Source organism: Squalius cephalus (genome assembly GCF_949319135.1).
Source record: "Squalius cephalus genome assembly, chromosome: 1".
NCBI classification, from domain to species: Eukaryota; Metazoa; Chordata; class Actinopteri; order Cypriniformes; family Leuciscidae; genus Squalius; species Squalius cephalus.
In genome coordinates, this window is record NC_137122.1 from 64677581 (window position 1) to 64693655 (window position 16075).

The 16075-nt window shown below is 38.8% G+C and overlaps 2 protein-coding genes across 3 annotated transcripts in view; one reads left to right on the forward strand and one right to left on the reverse strand.

The window, feature by feature from the left end:
• The window catches only part of gprc5ba (G protein-coupled receptor, class C, group 5, member Ba), a 46609-nt gene extending 36597 nt beyond the window's left edge, over positions 1–10012 (reverse strand). The window contains exon 1 of one of the 2 annotated variants that reach the window (XM_079892148.1): positions 9497–10012. The gene's annotated coding sequence lies outside the window, so the exon portion shown is untranslated. The remainder of the gene's footprint in view (positions 1–9496) is intronic. The other variant, XM_079892147.1, reaches the window with a different exon arrangement.
• Positions 10013–12298: 2286 nt separating this feature from the next.
• On the forward strand, positions 12299–13499 carry LOC307171820 (vitelline membrane outer layer protein 1 homolog; the record flags this gene model as incomplete). Its single annotated transcript, XM_079893683.1, has 4 exons — positions 12299–12340; positions 12735–12847; positions 12960–13073; positions 13313–13499. 4 exons carry the CDS (start codon positions 12299–12301, stop codon positions 13497–13499), a joined length of 456 nt encoding a protein of 151 aa, XP_079749809.1.
• Positions 13500–16075: the final 2576 nt, after the last annotated feature.

A 16075-nucleotide genomic window follows, 5' to 3' on the forward strand; every position in this document is an offset into this window, starting at 1 on the left:
TCCCATGAAATGTGTGAAGCAAAAAGCAAAACTCAAAATCACCCAGACAGAGTCCTCGTCATACTCATCATGACGTTCATGTGGTGAAACAGCTCCTTTGGGGCAACTCTCTTCTCAAAAACTCTACTGGCCAGTCTTGATGAGTATTGCCACCGTGTTGGTGCCACACGAGGAAGACGCTGCTGGCAAATCTCGTCCAGTAGTTGCGTGCGCTTAAAGTAGAAAAATGCAACTAGGCCATTTAGGAGGGCAAGAAAGATCTTGCATTCCTTAAAGGGATACTTCACCTCTGGGAAGATGAATGTGTATTTAAAATAGGTCATTTAAGTAGAAGAAATGTGAAGAAATTTTTGAATTTGGAGCTTTCTAGACTGAGAAAAGCCAGAAAATGTATTTTTGGCTCATGTGGATGAAAGACAACAACTCCCAGAATGCACTTGCTTCGCTGCCTTAGGAGGCCACGCCTACCGGTAAGAGTGCGCACTAGTTGAAAACAACAAGGCTTAGCCTACGTGATGAGTTTGCCAGGGATCTCTAGAGATCGCCCAAAATGTCTGGGATTCGGCTTTTGCGTTCTACAGTTGCCATTCATTATGTTTACTGTGGCGAGCAGAACGAGGCTGACGGCCGCGGGAGAACGACGCGAGGCCGGTGTTACTGAGACGCGCCGGGTCTCGCATCTCTCACGGAGGAGCGGGAATTTTCTTAGCAAGGGTAAAACGCACATCAACCGATCACTTGTTTAGCGTTCATGTAAACACTGCATTCAGATTCACCAATCGGAATGAATTCAGTTAGATTGAAACAAAAGGTGAGCTGCATGTAACGTTAAACAATGAATGGCGACCGCAGAACGCAAAAGCTGAATCCCGGACATTTTGAACGATCTCGCCCGCCGGACAAGTCCGGGAAAAGGAGGATGGTTTTCCCTACTTACTCGGCTTTCTCCTACTATTCAGCTTTCTCCACAGAACAAGAGCCTGCTAGCTTAGCTTCCAAAGAAAGACGGCTGACACTGTGTACATTCTGTGAGTGAGATCCCTCCCTGTATGGGCGGGCTGAAAACATGCGGAACAACGCCATCTACTGGCTGTAGTCTTTAGCCTCTGGCCAGAAAATCCTCCGATGACGCAAAATGACGATTTTTGCGTCATCGGAGGATTTTTTCCAGACAAAAAATACATAAATCTCTTGTCTCAGGGGGATATGAGGGTGGAAAGCACGGTAATTCGAAAATACTACAGGTTTTCTACTAATACAAAGCTTAATGCTAAATCCTGAAGTAACCCTTTAAGCTTTGAGTCAGTGCTAAATCCATTCGATGTGCAGAGCAGTGTATGAATAAGGCCATAGGTGCCCTCTCCCAAACTTTAGCCTGAACCCCATTTAGTCCAGATGACATGACCAGTGCGCCATCAAAACACTGTGCCACAACTTTATCTAGACATTCACATTCCTCCAAGAAACTGACAATAAGAGCACCAATGTCATCGGCTCGCTTCCCACTAGTGACATCTTCAAATCTGACGAACCGCTCCTTGACACTCGCGTCCGTCACATAACGCAGGACCAGTGCGTTACTCACATCAGTCCACCATTACAGCGACAAAGGGTGCTTTTTTAATCTCTTCTCCCATCACTTCAGCAATGGCATTAATCAGGTCGTTTTGTATTTTGCCTGACGTCCCTCAAAACACTTTGTCCGTGGACAGGTTGTAATGTAAGTCTGTGTTGTTTTCAGTGAGAAAATAAATAAGCTCCATGTAGTTTCCTCTATTTGTGGATCCAGCGCTTTCATCGTGTCCCCGAAACGAGAGTTCTTGTTTACCCAAAAATATGGCACAACCTATCAATCTTTTCAATATTTCCGTTTTTCTTCCCCTTTTCGTCGTGGAGCTCCGTTTCCCTGCGCACCTGTTCATTGAGCTGTAGATCCACTCGGATTTCCCCAAAAGTTTTCAAAAGCACCGTTGCTTGTAAGAGACCGTGATTTGGTGTCTCGCTGCTGCTTTGGTTAGACAACTCAAGTTTGCAAACCCAGTGTGGCTCCAAACACCAAGTCGATCGACTGCAAACAACAGGCATTCCCACTTTGCAGAGTTCCTCGGAGGCTGAGAGCCAGGGGCACCGCTCGTAGTTACTGCACTGGAAGTGGCGGGTAAACCCTTTCCCCAGCTGGGACAGGCTTGCTAGCTTCGGGGTTGGCCGAACTTTCCTTACGATGTCCCGCTTTTCTTGAAAGGTCCGTCTTGAAAATGGCTTTGCATGTAAATCTGCGACCAAATTAATTTCTTCTCCTCTGTCAGCCATTGTGGTTTGTAAAATAGAAACAGTGTTATTTAATCGCTACATGAATATATCTTTATATTGTACAGATGCCGTTTGCGGTTTGCGCTGACTAGTAGTAATAGTACGTGTTCTGAACATCTAATCAAAGGACGTGAAAAGGCCGACGTTATTCTAAGCCTGCTAGATGGCCCCGATATCACCATCTCAAAATCTGATTGGTTGGTTAAATCTGATTGAGTATCTGATTGGTTGAAGCGCACCGTTACATTGCCATTCATACATTGCCTGCACTACTGATTCTGAAGGCCTCAAGGCAGATTTCTTTGATCATGGCAACACATGATGGCTGAAATATGATTGGATAAAAGCTCTAACATAAACTTAGACTACTGGAAGCAGTGCAACCAAAGAAAAAAGCTATGAAATTAAGAGATTTGACTATTGGGAATAATTCAATACACATTCACGGGAAAAATACATTACAATGCAAGCCAGTGATTCTGACAGTGTTTAGGCCAGCAGAGACGGCCCACCACTGGAAGAATGGCATCTATACTTCTGACCTATAATCCTGCCTAATCATAATCATACACTGCTCGCCACGTGGCTACGCGGATGCGATACATTTTTATACAGTAGGTATTATACATTTTTAAGGCCAGACAAGTAGTTTGTTGAGGGTTGATTTGTAAAAAAAGGACTATTTTGCCACTGTCACCTTTTTCCACCTTTGTTGCCATTGGCTTGGCTTGCTTAGTTGGGGACATTACATTTAACATTTAATTTAATATTCAACAATAATATTGATCTGCCTGCGTTGACACTTATTTTATTATCAGAACAACTCAGAACATCAGTGGAGAAAGGAAAGGCATATAGTTCATCAAAACATCGCAAAATACACCTTACACTTGCTATATTGTTAATGTACCCGATTTTTCATATCAACAGAAAAATATACCAGGAAACACCGGCGATTTCAAACCATGTTTTTGAGACAGATATTTTTTACAGCAGTTTTAAGGAGAAAATACTCATTATTGGTGTTGGCTTATGAATTTGCACATGGTTTGTCTTAAAGCATATCAAAAACACCATTAACAGCTGGATTTCTAACACAGGGTGACTAAGATATTCACTTACAATTAAATTGAATGTTCACATTACTTTCAGGCACAGTATTTCTCCATTATTAGCAAGAAAATGTCTTATGAACAAGAATGGCTCGCTTACCAAATCACTTTTCAAATTAAAAGCCTACAATTACAGCTATTATTTACTTCTTTATTAAAAAAGTTTGATCTAACCAATGGGTTCTAACCCAGCAAAACATTAAGCTGTCCAGTGGCTAAAAACCATTTCAGAACATTTACAGTTCTGAAATGGTTTAGATCCTTTGTAAGAGATAGATATTTTTCAGTCAAGTATGGAAATTCGACCTCCACTAAAAGATGCCTTCCTTGGGGTGTACCGCAAGGGTCTGTTCTCTCTCCAACACTTTTTTCTTTGTACTTGCTCCCCCTGGGTATCATTCCACTGTTTCGCCGATGACACTCAACTGTATTTACCACTAAGACACCCGACAAAATCTTTGGATTGTCTTTTAGCTTGCTTAAATTATGTTAAAAACTGGATGGCAAAATTTTTTAATGTTAAACAAGGACAAAACATACTACTCTATAGGTACTCAAGATTAACAGGAGATTGAGTGAAAATGAGCATTTCACCCCCCCCCCCCCCCCCCTCCCCTTTAATGTTAAACAAGGACAAAACAGAGGTCATTGTGTTTGGCCAGCTAAATGACCCCACTAAGGCCCTCCTAGATGCAAGCCCATTGGCACCTTTCTGTAAAACGTCGGTATGAGATTTAGGCATCCAAATAGATGATAACCTAAAAATGGAGAAACACAAAGTACGTGCTTGTTTTTATAATTTGGGTCTCCTAGCAAAAACGAAACCTTTCCTATCTAATGTAGATTTCGAAAAGATTATTCATACTTTTGTGATATCACGTCTCGATTTCTGCAACTCCCTCTATTGTGGCATTTCTGCCGCATCCCTGGCCCGTTTACAATCAGTGCAAAATGCTGCAGTGAGGCTGTTAAAGAGGACTAAGAAATACGAATCCATTACTCCGATTTTAGCTAATTTGCGCTGGCTCCCTGTTCATCTTAATAGTCAAATACAAGATTTTAATGTTTCTATATAAATCACTAAATAATCAGGCCCCCGTGTACCTTGCAAACCTTTTGATTCCTCATAATCCCCAGAGATCATTGCGCTCAGAAAATCAAAAACTTCTTGTCATACCAAGGACCAAACGCCTACATAAAGGCGATCGCGCTTTCGCTGTTATGGGACCGAGATTATGGAATGAGCTGCCTTTACCTATTAGATATGCTAAATCTATATCAGTTTTTGAGAACCTGCTCAAGGCCCATTTATCACTGACCGCTTATAATAGGCCATTTCAATGTGGTATATGTGGTGTCTGTGGCGTAAGATTTGTTACTATGTATGTTTGATACTTTTATTATTTTTTATTTTAATGTGAAGCACTTTGGGCAACCTCGGTTGCATTTAGCAGTGCTATAGAAAGAAAGAAAGAAAGAAAGAAAGAAAGAAAGAAAGAAAGAAAGAAAGAAAGAAAGAAAGAAAGAAAAAGGGCTTCTTACATGTCTGGTGACGCACAAACTTTAATTCACTGACGAGTCCTGCATGCTCATCGCGACCCAACCCCGATTCTGGATCAAGTATTGTATGGGTGGGATTATTTTGCCCAGTCACAGCTTGGTTTCATCCAGACCAGTGGCAGATTTAGGTGTGGGAATCATCCTGTGACCTGATTGGGTTTCTATCGCTCATTTGCATATCTCGTCAATGATGTCACGTCACTGTGTGGACACATAACCTAAGTGTGTTCCCTTCCCTTATTCTAGTTTGAGTGAAGGCTTGTTCACACCAGCAGCCACAAAGCAACATGATCCCACTGATTGATTTCCAGCAAGAGTGGCTGCTGACGTGACACAGTTGATAAAAGCAACTTTGAGCGACTATTAATGGGCTGAAGTCAGTGCAAGTGCACATAATACTCAGAGAAGTGAACCCTATAGTTCAAACAAAGCTTTTCACATTAAATCAAGGCTACTCGACACAAACAAACTGGGAATGGTCCAGGGAACCATGGGAAACAACTGAGCACTGTTAACTTCAGTCTAAGTTTCCTCACACGCCCGTCTGAACGGTCCCGTGAACACTTGTGGATCGCTGCCATGTTTCCACTGATCTAAATATACATATATGACTGGTTTGCTCACTGCGATGTGAAGTGCCAGCAGGTGGAGAAGCACTGGGAGAGTCCCAGCACCATAATGATGTTCCCCACCCACAGACAGCATTACTGACTGACAGAACCGGTTCAGTTGCACAGAACTCGTTTTTGTAGGATATTTCTGTAAATTAATTGCTACTCGGGCGTTGTCTGTAATGCTTACGGTCTTTTCAAGTGATATATAGAGATCATTAAAGGGATGGCTCACCCAAAATTTTAAATTCTCACGATGTACGAATGCTCTTAAACATGAACATACAGCTGGGATTATTAGCAGAAACTGATTCAAATATACAATAAATATTACAATACAAGCCTTTGTTGCTACATTGCATTATATTGTATTAAAAAATATATCATCTTGCTCAGTGTTATAGGCATATTTTGCTGAATTAAGATATTAATTTTCCCAACATAAAGTCTTTATCTTAACTGCTTCAAAATGCAGTTTATGCTGTTAATGAAATGATAGTTAAATAATTTACAGTTACTGTACAATACCGTACAACACAACATAATCACACCAGCACAGTGATTCTGTACGCCATACAGAGCTTATATCTGCATTCATTCACTCCAGAACGAGCATTATGAGATTTGTAATCGTGTTATGGTCTCGTCCGACGCCAATCTGATTCAAATATGAACGTAACTTTTTAATAAGCAGGGGTAATTCATGAAAAAAAAAAAAGTTATTTGAATGTAGTATTTTATCACGTCATCACAATGTTTAGAACATAAGAAAAAAATAGTAAAAAATTAATAATTTTTGAAAAATTATATTTTATTCATATGTTATGCTGTGTGTAGTGACACCAGGACTCAGATGTTTAAAAAAAATAAAAATGACATGAATTTACATGTATAGGTAAAAACAATTTCATTACATTTTTAGGTTTCAGGATTTTTTGTAACCAAACTTTGCATAAAGATGATGTTATGAAAGATATAATGGTACACCATTTTACTTTCTGCAATATGTGGGTAAAATGGCCATAAATGTGTTGTCCCATTCAATACAACGTATCATACACTGTATCTAATTTGCATATTAATGTGTTCAGGGGGCAACTTGTACTAAAAAAAAGTGCAATAATGGAAGTAATAACTGGCAACATTTTAATAATATCATCTAATATTTCATAGGAATATTGATGCATAATTATAATTTCCCTATTCACTTCTTGTGTCTGATGAACAAGCTGTGAGTCCTGGTGTTTCCACAGTGGACGTGTATGAAATCAATGCCCTGTCCTGTAACAGAAAGTCATATTTTAATTTGAAACCCCATAACGTTTTCCTGAGATGTTGATTTATGAAATAACATTGGAAAAGTATTCAGATTTAAATGATAATTACAATATATAATCATATTTCCATGAGACTTTGATCACTAAATGAATGTCAGTCATTTTTAAAGACCAAGGAGAAGTTGTTTTCACGGGGAAACCTCCAAACATTTGGTGTCTCTGAAAACTGTGACATGTGCGGTGTCAGAGAAATTCCCTAACATATAATGTCAAGGACAAACGTCTATTCCTGGCTCCCAGGAGGTCAAACAAACAACCATTTACATGCTTAGGATGTTTGCATAGTACGAACATACAGGGAGACTTCAGATCTAAACACACAGACTCATAATGTAATGTTTTCTCATTGAAATCAGACGATTTCCCATTGATTCAATGTAATGTGTGGGAATACCAGATGGAAAATCAGTGGTTGTTTCGCTTTTACATCATGCATTTTATGCACATTTAAAAATATCTTTCCCCCTAGAATGTTTATTTTTACATTTTTAGATGTCAGCGACATGAAACGTCAGTGAATGTCATTCATAACCACTACTAGGCAAGTGATATGAAAATATGCACCTGTAACTTTCTCCAGTGATAGTTAGTGCTGGGCGGTATCACCAAAAACCTGAAACTGTATTTTTTAAGACTCCGGTGGTTTCAAAGTAGTTTTGTCTCTTTGCATGGTTTTCTGCCTTTATATAGGTCTGTAATGGTTTGTAATGTCATATCAGGTTTGCTTGGCTCACAAAAATTAAAAAATATGGAGCCTCTTCTAAAGTTCCTGGATGGATGATCATGAAACATGAAATAATGCATATAATCCGGATAAATGAGATGTTTAGAGTATGTGTATTTGTTGTTTTTGTCTAGTCATGTTTATTTGTCCAGCAATGTATGGTACAGTGGTGTATGTGTATCTTATGGTCATACATATGTATGCATTTCCATATTTTTATCATTTAACTTGTTCGTATTTTGTGCACTGTATGTAGAATGAATTTAAAAAAAATTATAATAAGAAAAGACAATATATGAAGCATGCAGAATGTAACCCATTTTTAAAATGCAGTAAAAACAGAAAATAGATATGCTATGCCAACAGCTTTAACATTGCTGTTTAACATTGCTATGCTAACATTTTAACATTTAACATTCCCTTTCAAAACAAAACATTTTCTTAGGGCCTTGCATGAAATCCATCTGCCAAAATACATACAGAATCGCAACAGGTGCATCATAACCACATTTAGCATCATGAGTATAGATGCTCTTACTCAAAAACTCACTTTAAAGCACTTTTGAGTGTTTGTAAAAACGTGCTATTGCAAACTAATGTGGCATACGAGGCAGAAAAATATTGATTGTAGCTTTTTATGAATAAGCTACATGTTTCTTCTTAGCATTCTCATGTAAACATTCTTTTAAAAAGAAATATACCCTAAATTGCATGTTAATTAAACCATATAAAAAAACAGCAATTATTACAGAGCATGGAGATTTAAAAAATACATACAGTATGCATAATTAAAAGCGGTTTACTGCCCAGCACTAGCGGATTATTAAATTCAGTAACACTATGAAATGCAACCAAATAAACAATTTATTCATAATAAATGTTTCAAAGAAAGCCTATTATTCCTGTTTTCTGGATTGTGCAAAAAAATAATAAACCAGTCTGCAACTGATATCCCAGGCTTATTTTCTGTACTCATTTCTAAATGTTAAGATTTATTTTGAGATGTGTATGTGTGCTATAAATAAGGGTGAGTGTGTAGAGATGTTGTGTGTAGTTGTAGTTGAAGGGGAATCAGTCAGAGCTGAACCACAGATGCAGGATTAATGTGATCAACTTCATCTTTTAGAAAAGGGTCCATTGCCTGCAGAGGGAAGTTTTTAAGCTCAGGATGAGGATGAGGATGATGATGATAAATCTTCAGATGCACACTAAACATGGATGCTCAAATGAAATGCAGAAAGGGAGAGAGAGAGAAAAACACCCCAAAATCACACAAGCTCTTGTGGTTGGATATGAATGCTTTCCAGCTTCTGCTATTAGCTATAACATTAATATGTGGCTAGTTTTTAATCCATGGACATATCCTAATTAATTTGGGTAATAATATTTAAAATGTTCAATCCTGAATTTGCTTTAGATTTCAGATCCCATTTTCCTCATGTCACATAATCACGCATCGTCGCATTAAGCAATATGATAATACTGCCGTATAACTGTATACACTATTTATTAATGCAGATGAATAATAAAAAAAATCATTCTTATATTGATGGTATGCCTGTCAGGGGAAATCAAGATTATTTGTTCATATTTATACACCTCTATTCCACAAAGTCATCTTATGAATCGTTATGTAATTTTTGCATAAATAAATCACATTAAAACGACCAATGGAACGTTAATGTTTGAACGATTTGATTTCATAGATAAACACACACACACACGATATTCGAATCCAAATAAGCAACGACATTTGATGAAACCTGCCTGAAAACAGCTCTTGTAATGTCAATAGCCTATATCTGATGTGATTATTACAGTATATCTGATCTGTACACGTACCTTTCTCGCTAAAAGCGTCCTCTATGAGAGATGTTTGAATACGCGTGTGGGAAATGTCACATCTCGGCTCCTGCAGCTGATTCACACAGTGAAGGGTCGCACAATTACTCCTCTTCGAGCTCTTTAAAATGGCTATATCCCCTTTAGTCTTCAGTGTAGTCGGGCGATTAATAAACGAGGTCAAACATCAACAAATAAAAGGCGCTGGAAATAAAACCCGTGAGAAACGCGTATTCCCTTTCAGCCTCGAGCACTGAGTTCATCAGTTGACACAGAGAAACGAAAATGTCAGGCGTCCTCGTTCTTCATCACACCATCATCGACTTCAACACACACACATTCGTCGTGTTTCATCTGTTAGCCCCAGAATCTTTCTTCTTCATCGGTTAATATTTTAATGTGCTGCTGTTTATTTCACTGCATCTGCTGCTTTCCCTCTGTCTTCACAATCACACGCGCGTTCTCAGCTGTTTGATTCAATCAATCAGCGCAGCACAGGCCCCGCCCCTCGCTGTCAGTCACAATCAAGCCCCGCCCCTCGCTGTCATTCACAATCAAGCCCCGCCCCTCGCTGTCTTTCACGAACACAAGCAGCCATCCCTCACAAACATGTTTACAAAGCTTTTTATTTTTATTGATTTTATGTTATCTTTAAAAATACTTAATGAATGCAGAGAGAATGTGAGGGAGGCAAGAGAAAAGAGAAATAATTACAGAAATACTTACAATTTATTCTAATTTTACTCCTGACTGTCCATTAAGTAATAGGGCAGATTCTGTGCCGTAGCAACAGCTTTATGATTAATATGGAAGTAAAATAATATAATAAAAAATAATAATAATAAAAAGAGGGAGCATCCAATTAACAGTGCTTGCATTTTAATGCATAGTATTTTCAGGGCTTCCATTTTTGGGGGCTGAAATTCAACATGGTTGTATATTTAAGCTGTGCATATTTCAAATGAAAACATTTCATACACAATTTCTTTATTAAAAATTCAATAATCCATATTGAGCTTTCTCTGTCCCAAAGGAGATACAATCCGACACTGATGAATTGGGATTGGCATTTAGAGATATTCTGAACTCTGACCCCACTCATTTTCGTAATCATAATTTAGATCTAATATTATCACATGGAATAGATGTTGATGCCGTTGAAATTCTGCAGCAGAGCGATGACATCTCAGATCATTATCTAGTCTCGTGTAAACTTCATTTAGCCAAGGCTGCAAAGCCGACTCCGTGTTATGTGTTAGATAACTTCTGCAACTAAAGATTGCTTTATCAATAATCTTCCTGATCAGTTTCATCATCTCAGCATCCCAGATAGCTTAGAAGAACTCGATATTACGTCAGAAACTTTTAACTCTCTCTTTTCCAGCACTTTAGACACAGTTGCTCCGTCGCGCTTAAAGAAGATTAAAGAAAATAATCCAACGCCGTGGTACAACGAGCACACTCGGGCCCTTAAGAGAGCAGCCAGAAAAATGGAGCGCAACTGGAAGAAAACAAAACTAGAGGTATTTCGCATTTCATGGAAAGAGAGCTCGATTGCATACAGAGAGGACTTAAAAATGATAGACATTCTTATTTTTCGACTCTCTTAGGAGAAAAAACACAACCCTAGGTATTTATTTGATACAGTGGCTAAATTGACAAGAAATAAAAGCTTTTACTTCTGAAGTTTCCAAAGAGCATAGCAGAAATGACTTTATGAACTTCTTTACTTACAAGACTGATAATATTAGAGAGAAATTTATAACTATGCAAGTGTCTACTACAGTATCACATCAGGCAGTGCATTGTAGTCTCCCTGAGGAAAAATTCCATTCCTTCGTTGCAATAGGAGAGGTAGAATTGTCTAAACTCGTTAAATCATCTAAATCAGTGGTTCTCAAACTTTGTACACCAAGTACCACCTCAGAAAATATTTGGCTCTCCAAGCACCACCATAATGACCAATATGAAAATACAGTAGCGTAGTAGGCCTGATACGTCATTAAAGGCTTGTTCGACTTGAACCAGCGCTGCACAGACCGATCGGTTTATGACATCAAAGTACCGCGAGAGCAATTAGAGAGCACACGGCTACTTATGCTTTTGAATCACTCTCGCGGTACTTTGATGTTATAAACCGATCGGTCTGTGCAGCGCCGGTTCAAGTCGAACAAGCCTTAAATCTGCGATGCCTAGAGCTGAGAAAAAGAAACCCCAAGTGAAAGACAATAAGCCCAGAGTTGACGACTCCTATAGCTTTGACTCAAAGCGTGATTATCTGCTGTGTATGTATATATATACACCTCTTAACTCGTTGATTGGTTTGATTATCTGAATGTGCTCCACAGGTGTTTAATTAGGTTTAATTATCTGAACGTGCTCCTCTGGAACTTTGTTAATAAAACATCATTTCTTAATATGCCACATATGGTAGGGGTTGATCTTAATAGGTTTGAGTATTATGATTGGATGGAATGGATGATTCTGCTTAATCTTGTGTATAAATATGAGGCTTCGTCCTTAATAAACTTGAGAATGTGATGGTACTATATTGTCTCTGCTCTGTCATTCTCTGCAGATAGTCTACCAAGAAATTAATCTAACTGTCAGTATTCAGGCCAGTGCTGTAGCAATGCATCGCTTCTTTTCCATTATGTTTTCCCTGCTAGCCATTATTGGGCATGTGAGCGTTACATCTGCAGAAAGTCCATTCAGCTATAGCTTAGCTTACGCATCTGAGCTTACGCATCTGAGCTGACGGTGTCGAATGGGATGAAGTGGGGATCGTGGGGGCCTAAGGACATGTGTCCAAGTGGAAAGTTCGCCGCAGGGTTTAGTCTGAGGGTAAGTTGGGCATTGACTCTATTTTGCTAATGGGGTGGAAGAGCTTCAAAGGTTCAAAACTGTGGAGTTGCTGTTTGTCATTTGATTCTAGGTTACTCCACTTAACTGCAACTGCTTAAGATTTAAGTGTCTGTGTAATACTAAAGAGCATGAAGATAACTGTTACTAAGTGTTGGGTTATTTACTTTTTCAAATGGAAGAGTGTCTTGTTGTTTTTTGATGTGTCATTGCTTTCCTGTAGCTCACACAGTAGAGTGTTGGTGCTTGCAACGCCAATGTCATGGGTTCATTTTCCAGGGAAAGCTAGAACTGATGATAATGTAAATGTGTACCTTGAAATGCAATGTTAGTTGCTTTGAATGATCGCGTCTGCCAAATGCATAAATGTTTTAAGGTGGAAAGACCAATTGATGGTGATGATACAGCGCTCAACGGGATTCGTCTTCACTGTATTGATCTGTCCAAAGGACCATCAGAATACACCACAATTGAGTCCAGTGTAGGAGGGTAATGGACTCTATTAACCAATCTTGCATTAAGTGTTTAAGTTTTTTTTTTTTTTTTTTTTTTTGACAAACAATTGATTTGATCAGGCAACCTCTTTGTGTGTTTTCTTCAGCTGGGGTGAGTGGACCGATATCAAATGGTGTGCTTCTGGAGTCTTGACATCTTTCCGGCTGAGAGTTGAATCTTCCCAAGGAGATGGAGATGATACGGCCGCAAACAACATCAGGTGAGTGTGTGGGAAAGGGATGTTATGACTTATAGCACCTGGTTTTATTTGACTATTTTAAGGACTCAGTTTTCCCCATAAACTAACTCAGTTTAGTTAATATCACACTCGCAGTCGTGCTGCTGTTCAAGATTGCAGTGATTAGGCCGTCGGCTGCAGGTGATCATGTGACTGACATTCAATCCAACAGCACAGTTACATATTTTATCATAATATTGTCACATCTGAATTTTTTCCAGGTTTCTCTGCACTGACGGTAATGTGCTGGAGGGTGACGGCACAGACTGGGGCGAATGGGGCTTCTGGAGTCCAAAGTGTCTTGGAAAAGGAATCTGCGGCATCCAGACACTGGTAGAAGATTCACAGGGAAGTGGAGACGACACCGCTTTCAATGATGCGCGCATGTTCTGCTGTTCGCCGGTGTGATTAAGGTGATGTGATCGCAATCAAAAACTCAGACTGACACACACTGCAGATCAACTAAATCTGTTTATTCTTTCAGGTTTAGCAGGATGATGGCAAGAAGACCAAATGGATGGTAATTATTGATCATCATACTATGATAAACTAACATGAACCATGTCATACAATTTTTAAAGGGATAATGTAAAGTCAGCCACCGGTCATTATCACAAATTAAAGTCTAACCAGATGATCAGGACATTTACATCCCGCCTATTATTGAAGTTGAAATGTTATTCTTGTAGGTTAGTGATTCTTCTGAAGACTCCTGAACTTCTGCTGTCAGTCAAACGGTTTCCAAATATCAGCAATAAAGACTTTATAAACAGAACCTTGTAGTTTCACATTGTTTTGCACAACACTTTACATCAGATCGTTCACTACACTGAATGCTAAATAAGTCACTTTAGACCATCTGCACTAAATTGTCTTATCCGTTCATGCATTCCCTGAGAATGATCAGCGTAATCTACAGGAACACTACATTAAGTGTAATTGTCCATAGTGGTGGGCAGATCGAGGCTTCATGAAACAGTTGAAGCAAATGTGCCATTGTGTCGAGGCTTGAAACAATCCGACACCCATCTCAATGGTGACACCTAGTGGTCACTTGCAGGTGTTCTGAAACAACCTTGACAAGCAATTACACTTTTTTTGTTTTTTTATTGTATTTTTTCTAATATGTGAAGCTTGTAACCTGTAGGCTCCTCACTGTGCATAATGTTATTTTGGTCTTGAAAAATGAATATTAATAGAAGAAATCAAGCCACAATGTCTTTTTTTTTATTTTTTTTTATATAGATTTTTATTAAATATTAATTTCTCTGATGTGGAAGGACTTGGCCTTTTTTTTTCTTTTTTTTTTTACAGATATCAAATTAAAACTGCTTAAATGTAGACTCCACTTCATTAGTAGCTTATGTTGAACTTTATTCTTGTTCAAACAGACGCTGTGTGAAGCAGTGCATAAGTATTGAATGAAAATGTCTCTGAAACATCTGTGTATTATTTGGCAAATATTGCATTTATTTCACTGCAGCTGTGGTAAAGTATGCAAACACCACGTGAGCGGTCACTACGGGAACCAGAAAGTGTCCGACTTCACGTCTCCGTTTGCAGCTCCTCCCCGCCTGCACGCGGCTACTCTCGCCGATCGGTTGTTGCATCCAGCCGCAGCCGATGTCGAACACACCTTTCGTTTCCACACACAGTCACGTGACTGCTTCGTATTCAGATTAAAAAATAGCGCAAACCCCTTGAGCAGGTTTCGAGTGTCATGCAAGTCCTGTTCCTTAATAAAAAACTTTAATTTATTAAATAACCCACAAAATAAAATGTCAGCTCCCCAGTTCACAAGCGCTTCACCATTCCACACAATTTTCTTTTATTTTGATTATACATGCCTACATCATGAGCCTTGCCTATGAACTCGTAGGATTAGGACTGAGGCTGAAGTTTATGTGAATAGGGCTACATTTGTAGATCAAAGCAGATTCATAAGAATTGTTTCTGTACAAGTGAATTAGTCCCATTTTTTTTTCATAAATTAAAAAAATTAAATTCATAAATTAAATTCATACAGTTGTTTGATCATACATTGTATAAGAACTACATCAACACTAACACATGAATTATGAGAATTAATTGTATTGCTTTGTGGTTTACAGAGCACAAAGTGATTTATTAAATGAAAAAAAAAAAAAAAAACCGAGAGAAAAAAAGCGGTCTTCTGGGACAGAAAGGCAGCTTTTCCACCTTTTGTCCACAAGATGTCATTAGTGTGCAACGTGTTGAAAAACTTTGAGCCAAACCATTTTATGATACAGTCAAGGGGGAAAGCCCCAGTGCTTCACAAAGCTTCATTTCACCATCACTACTGTGCAGCGGCGGCTCAAGTCGAACAAGCCTTAAATCTCCGATGCCGAGAGCTGAGGAAAAGAAACCCCAAGTGAAAAACAATAAGCCCAGACTCCTAGCGTGATTATCTGCTGTATATATATATACACCTCTTAACTCGTTGATTGGTTTGATTATCTGAATGTGCTCCACAGGTGTTTAATTAGGTTTAATTATCTGAATGTGCTCCTCCGGAACTTTGTTAATAAAACATAATTTCTTAATATGCCACATATGGTAGGGATTGATCTTTGAGTATTATGATTGGATGGAATGTACATAGTGGATGATTCTGCTTAATCTTGTGTATAAATATGAGGCTCCGTCCTTAATAAACTTGAGAATGTGATGGTACTATATTGTCCCTGCTCTATCATTCTCTGCAGATAGTCTGCTAAAAAAAAAAAAAATCTTAACTATCAGTATTCAGGCCAGTGCTGTAGCAATGCATCACTTCTTTTCCATGGTGTTTTCACTGTTAGCCTTTATTGGGCATGTGAGTGTTACATCTGCAGGTTATTCACTTGAGTTGACGGTGTCGAATGGAATGAGTTTGGGATCGTGGGGGTCTAAGGACATGTGTCCAAGTGGAACGTTCGCCGCAGGGTTTAGTCTGAGGGTAAGTTGGGCATTGACTTTATTTT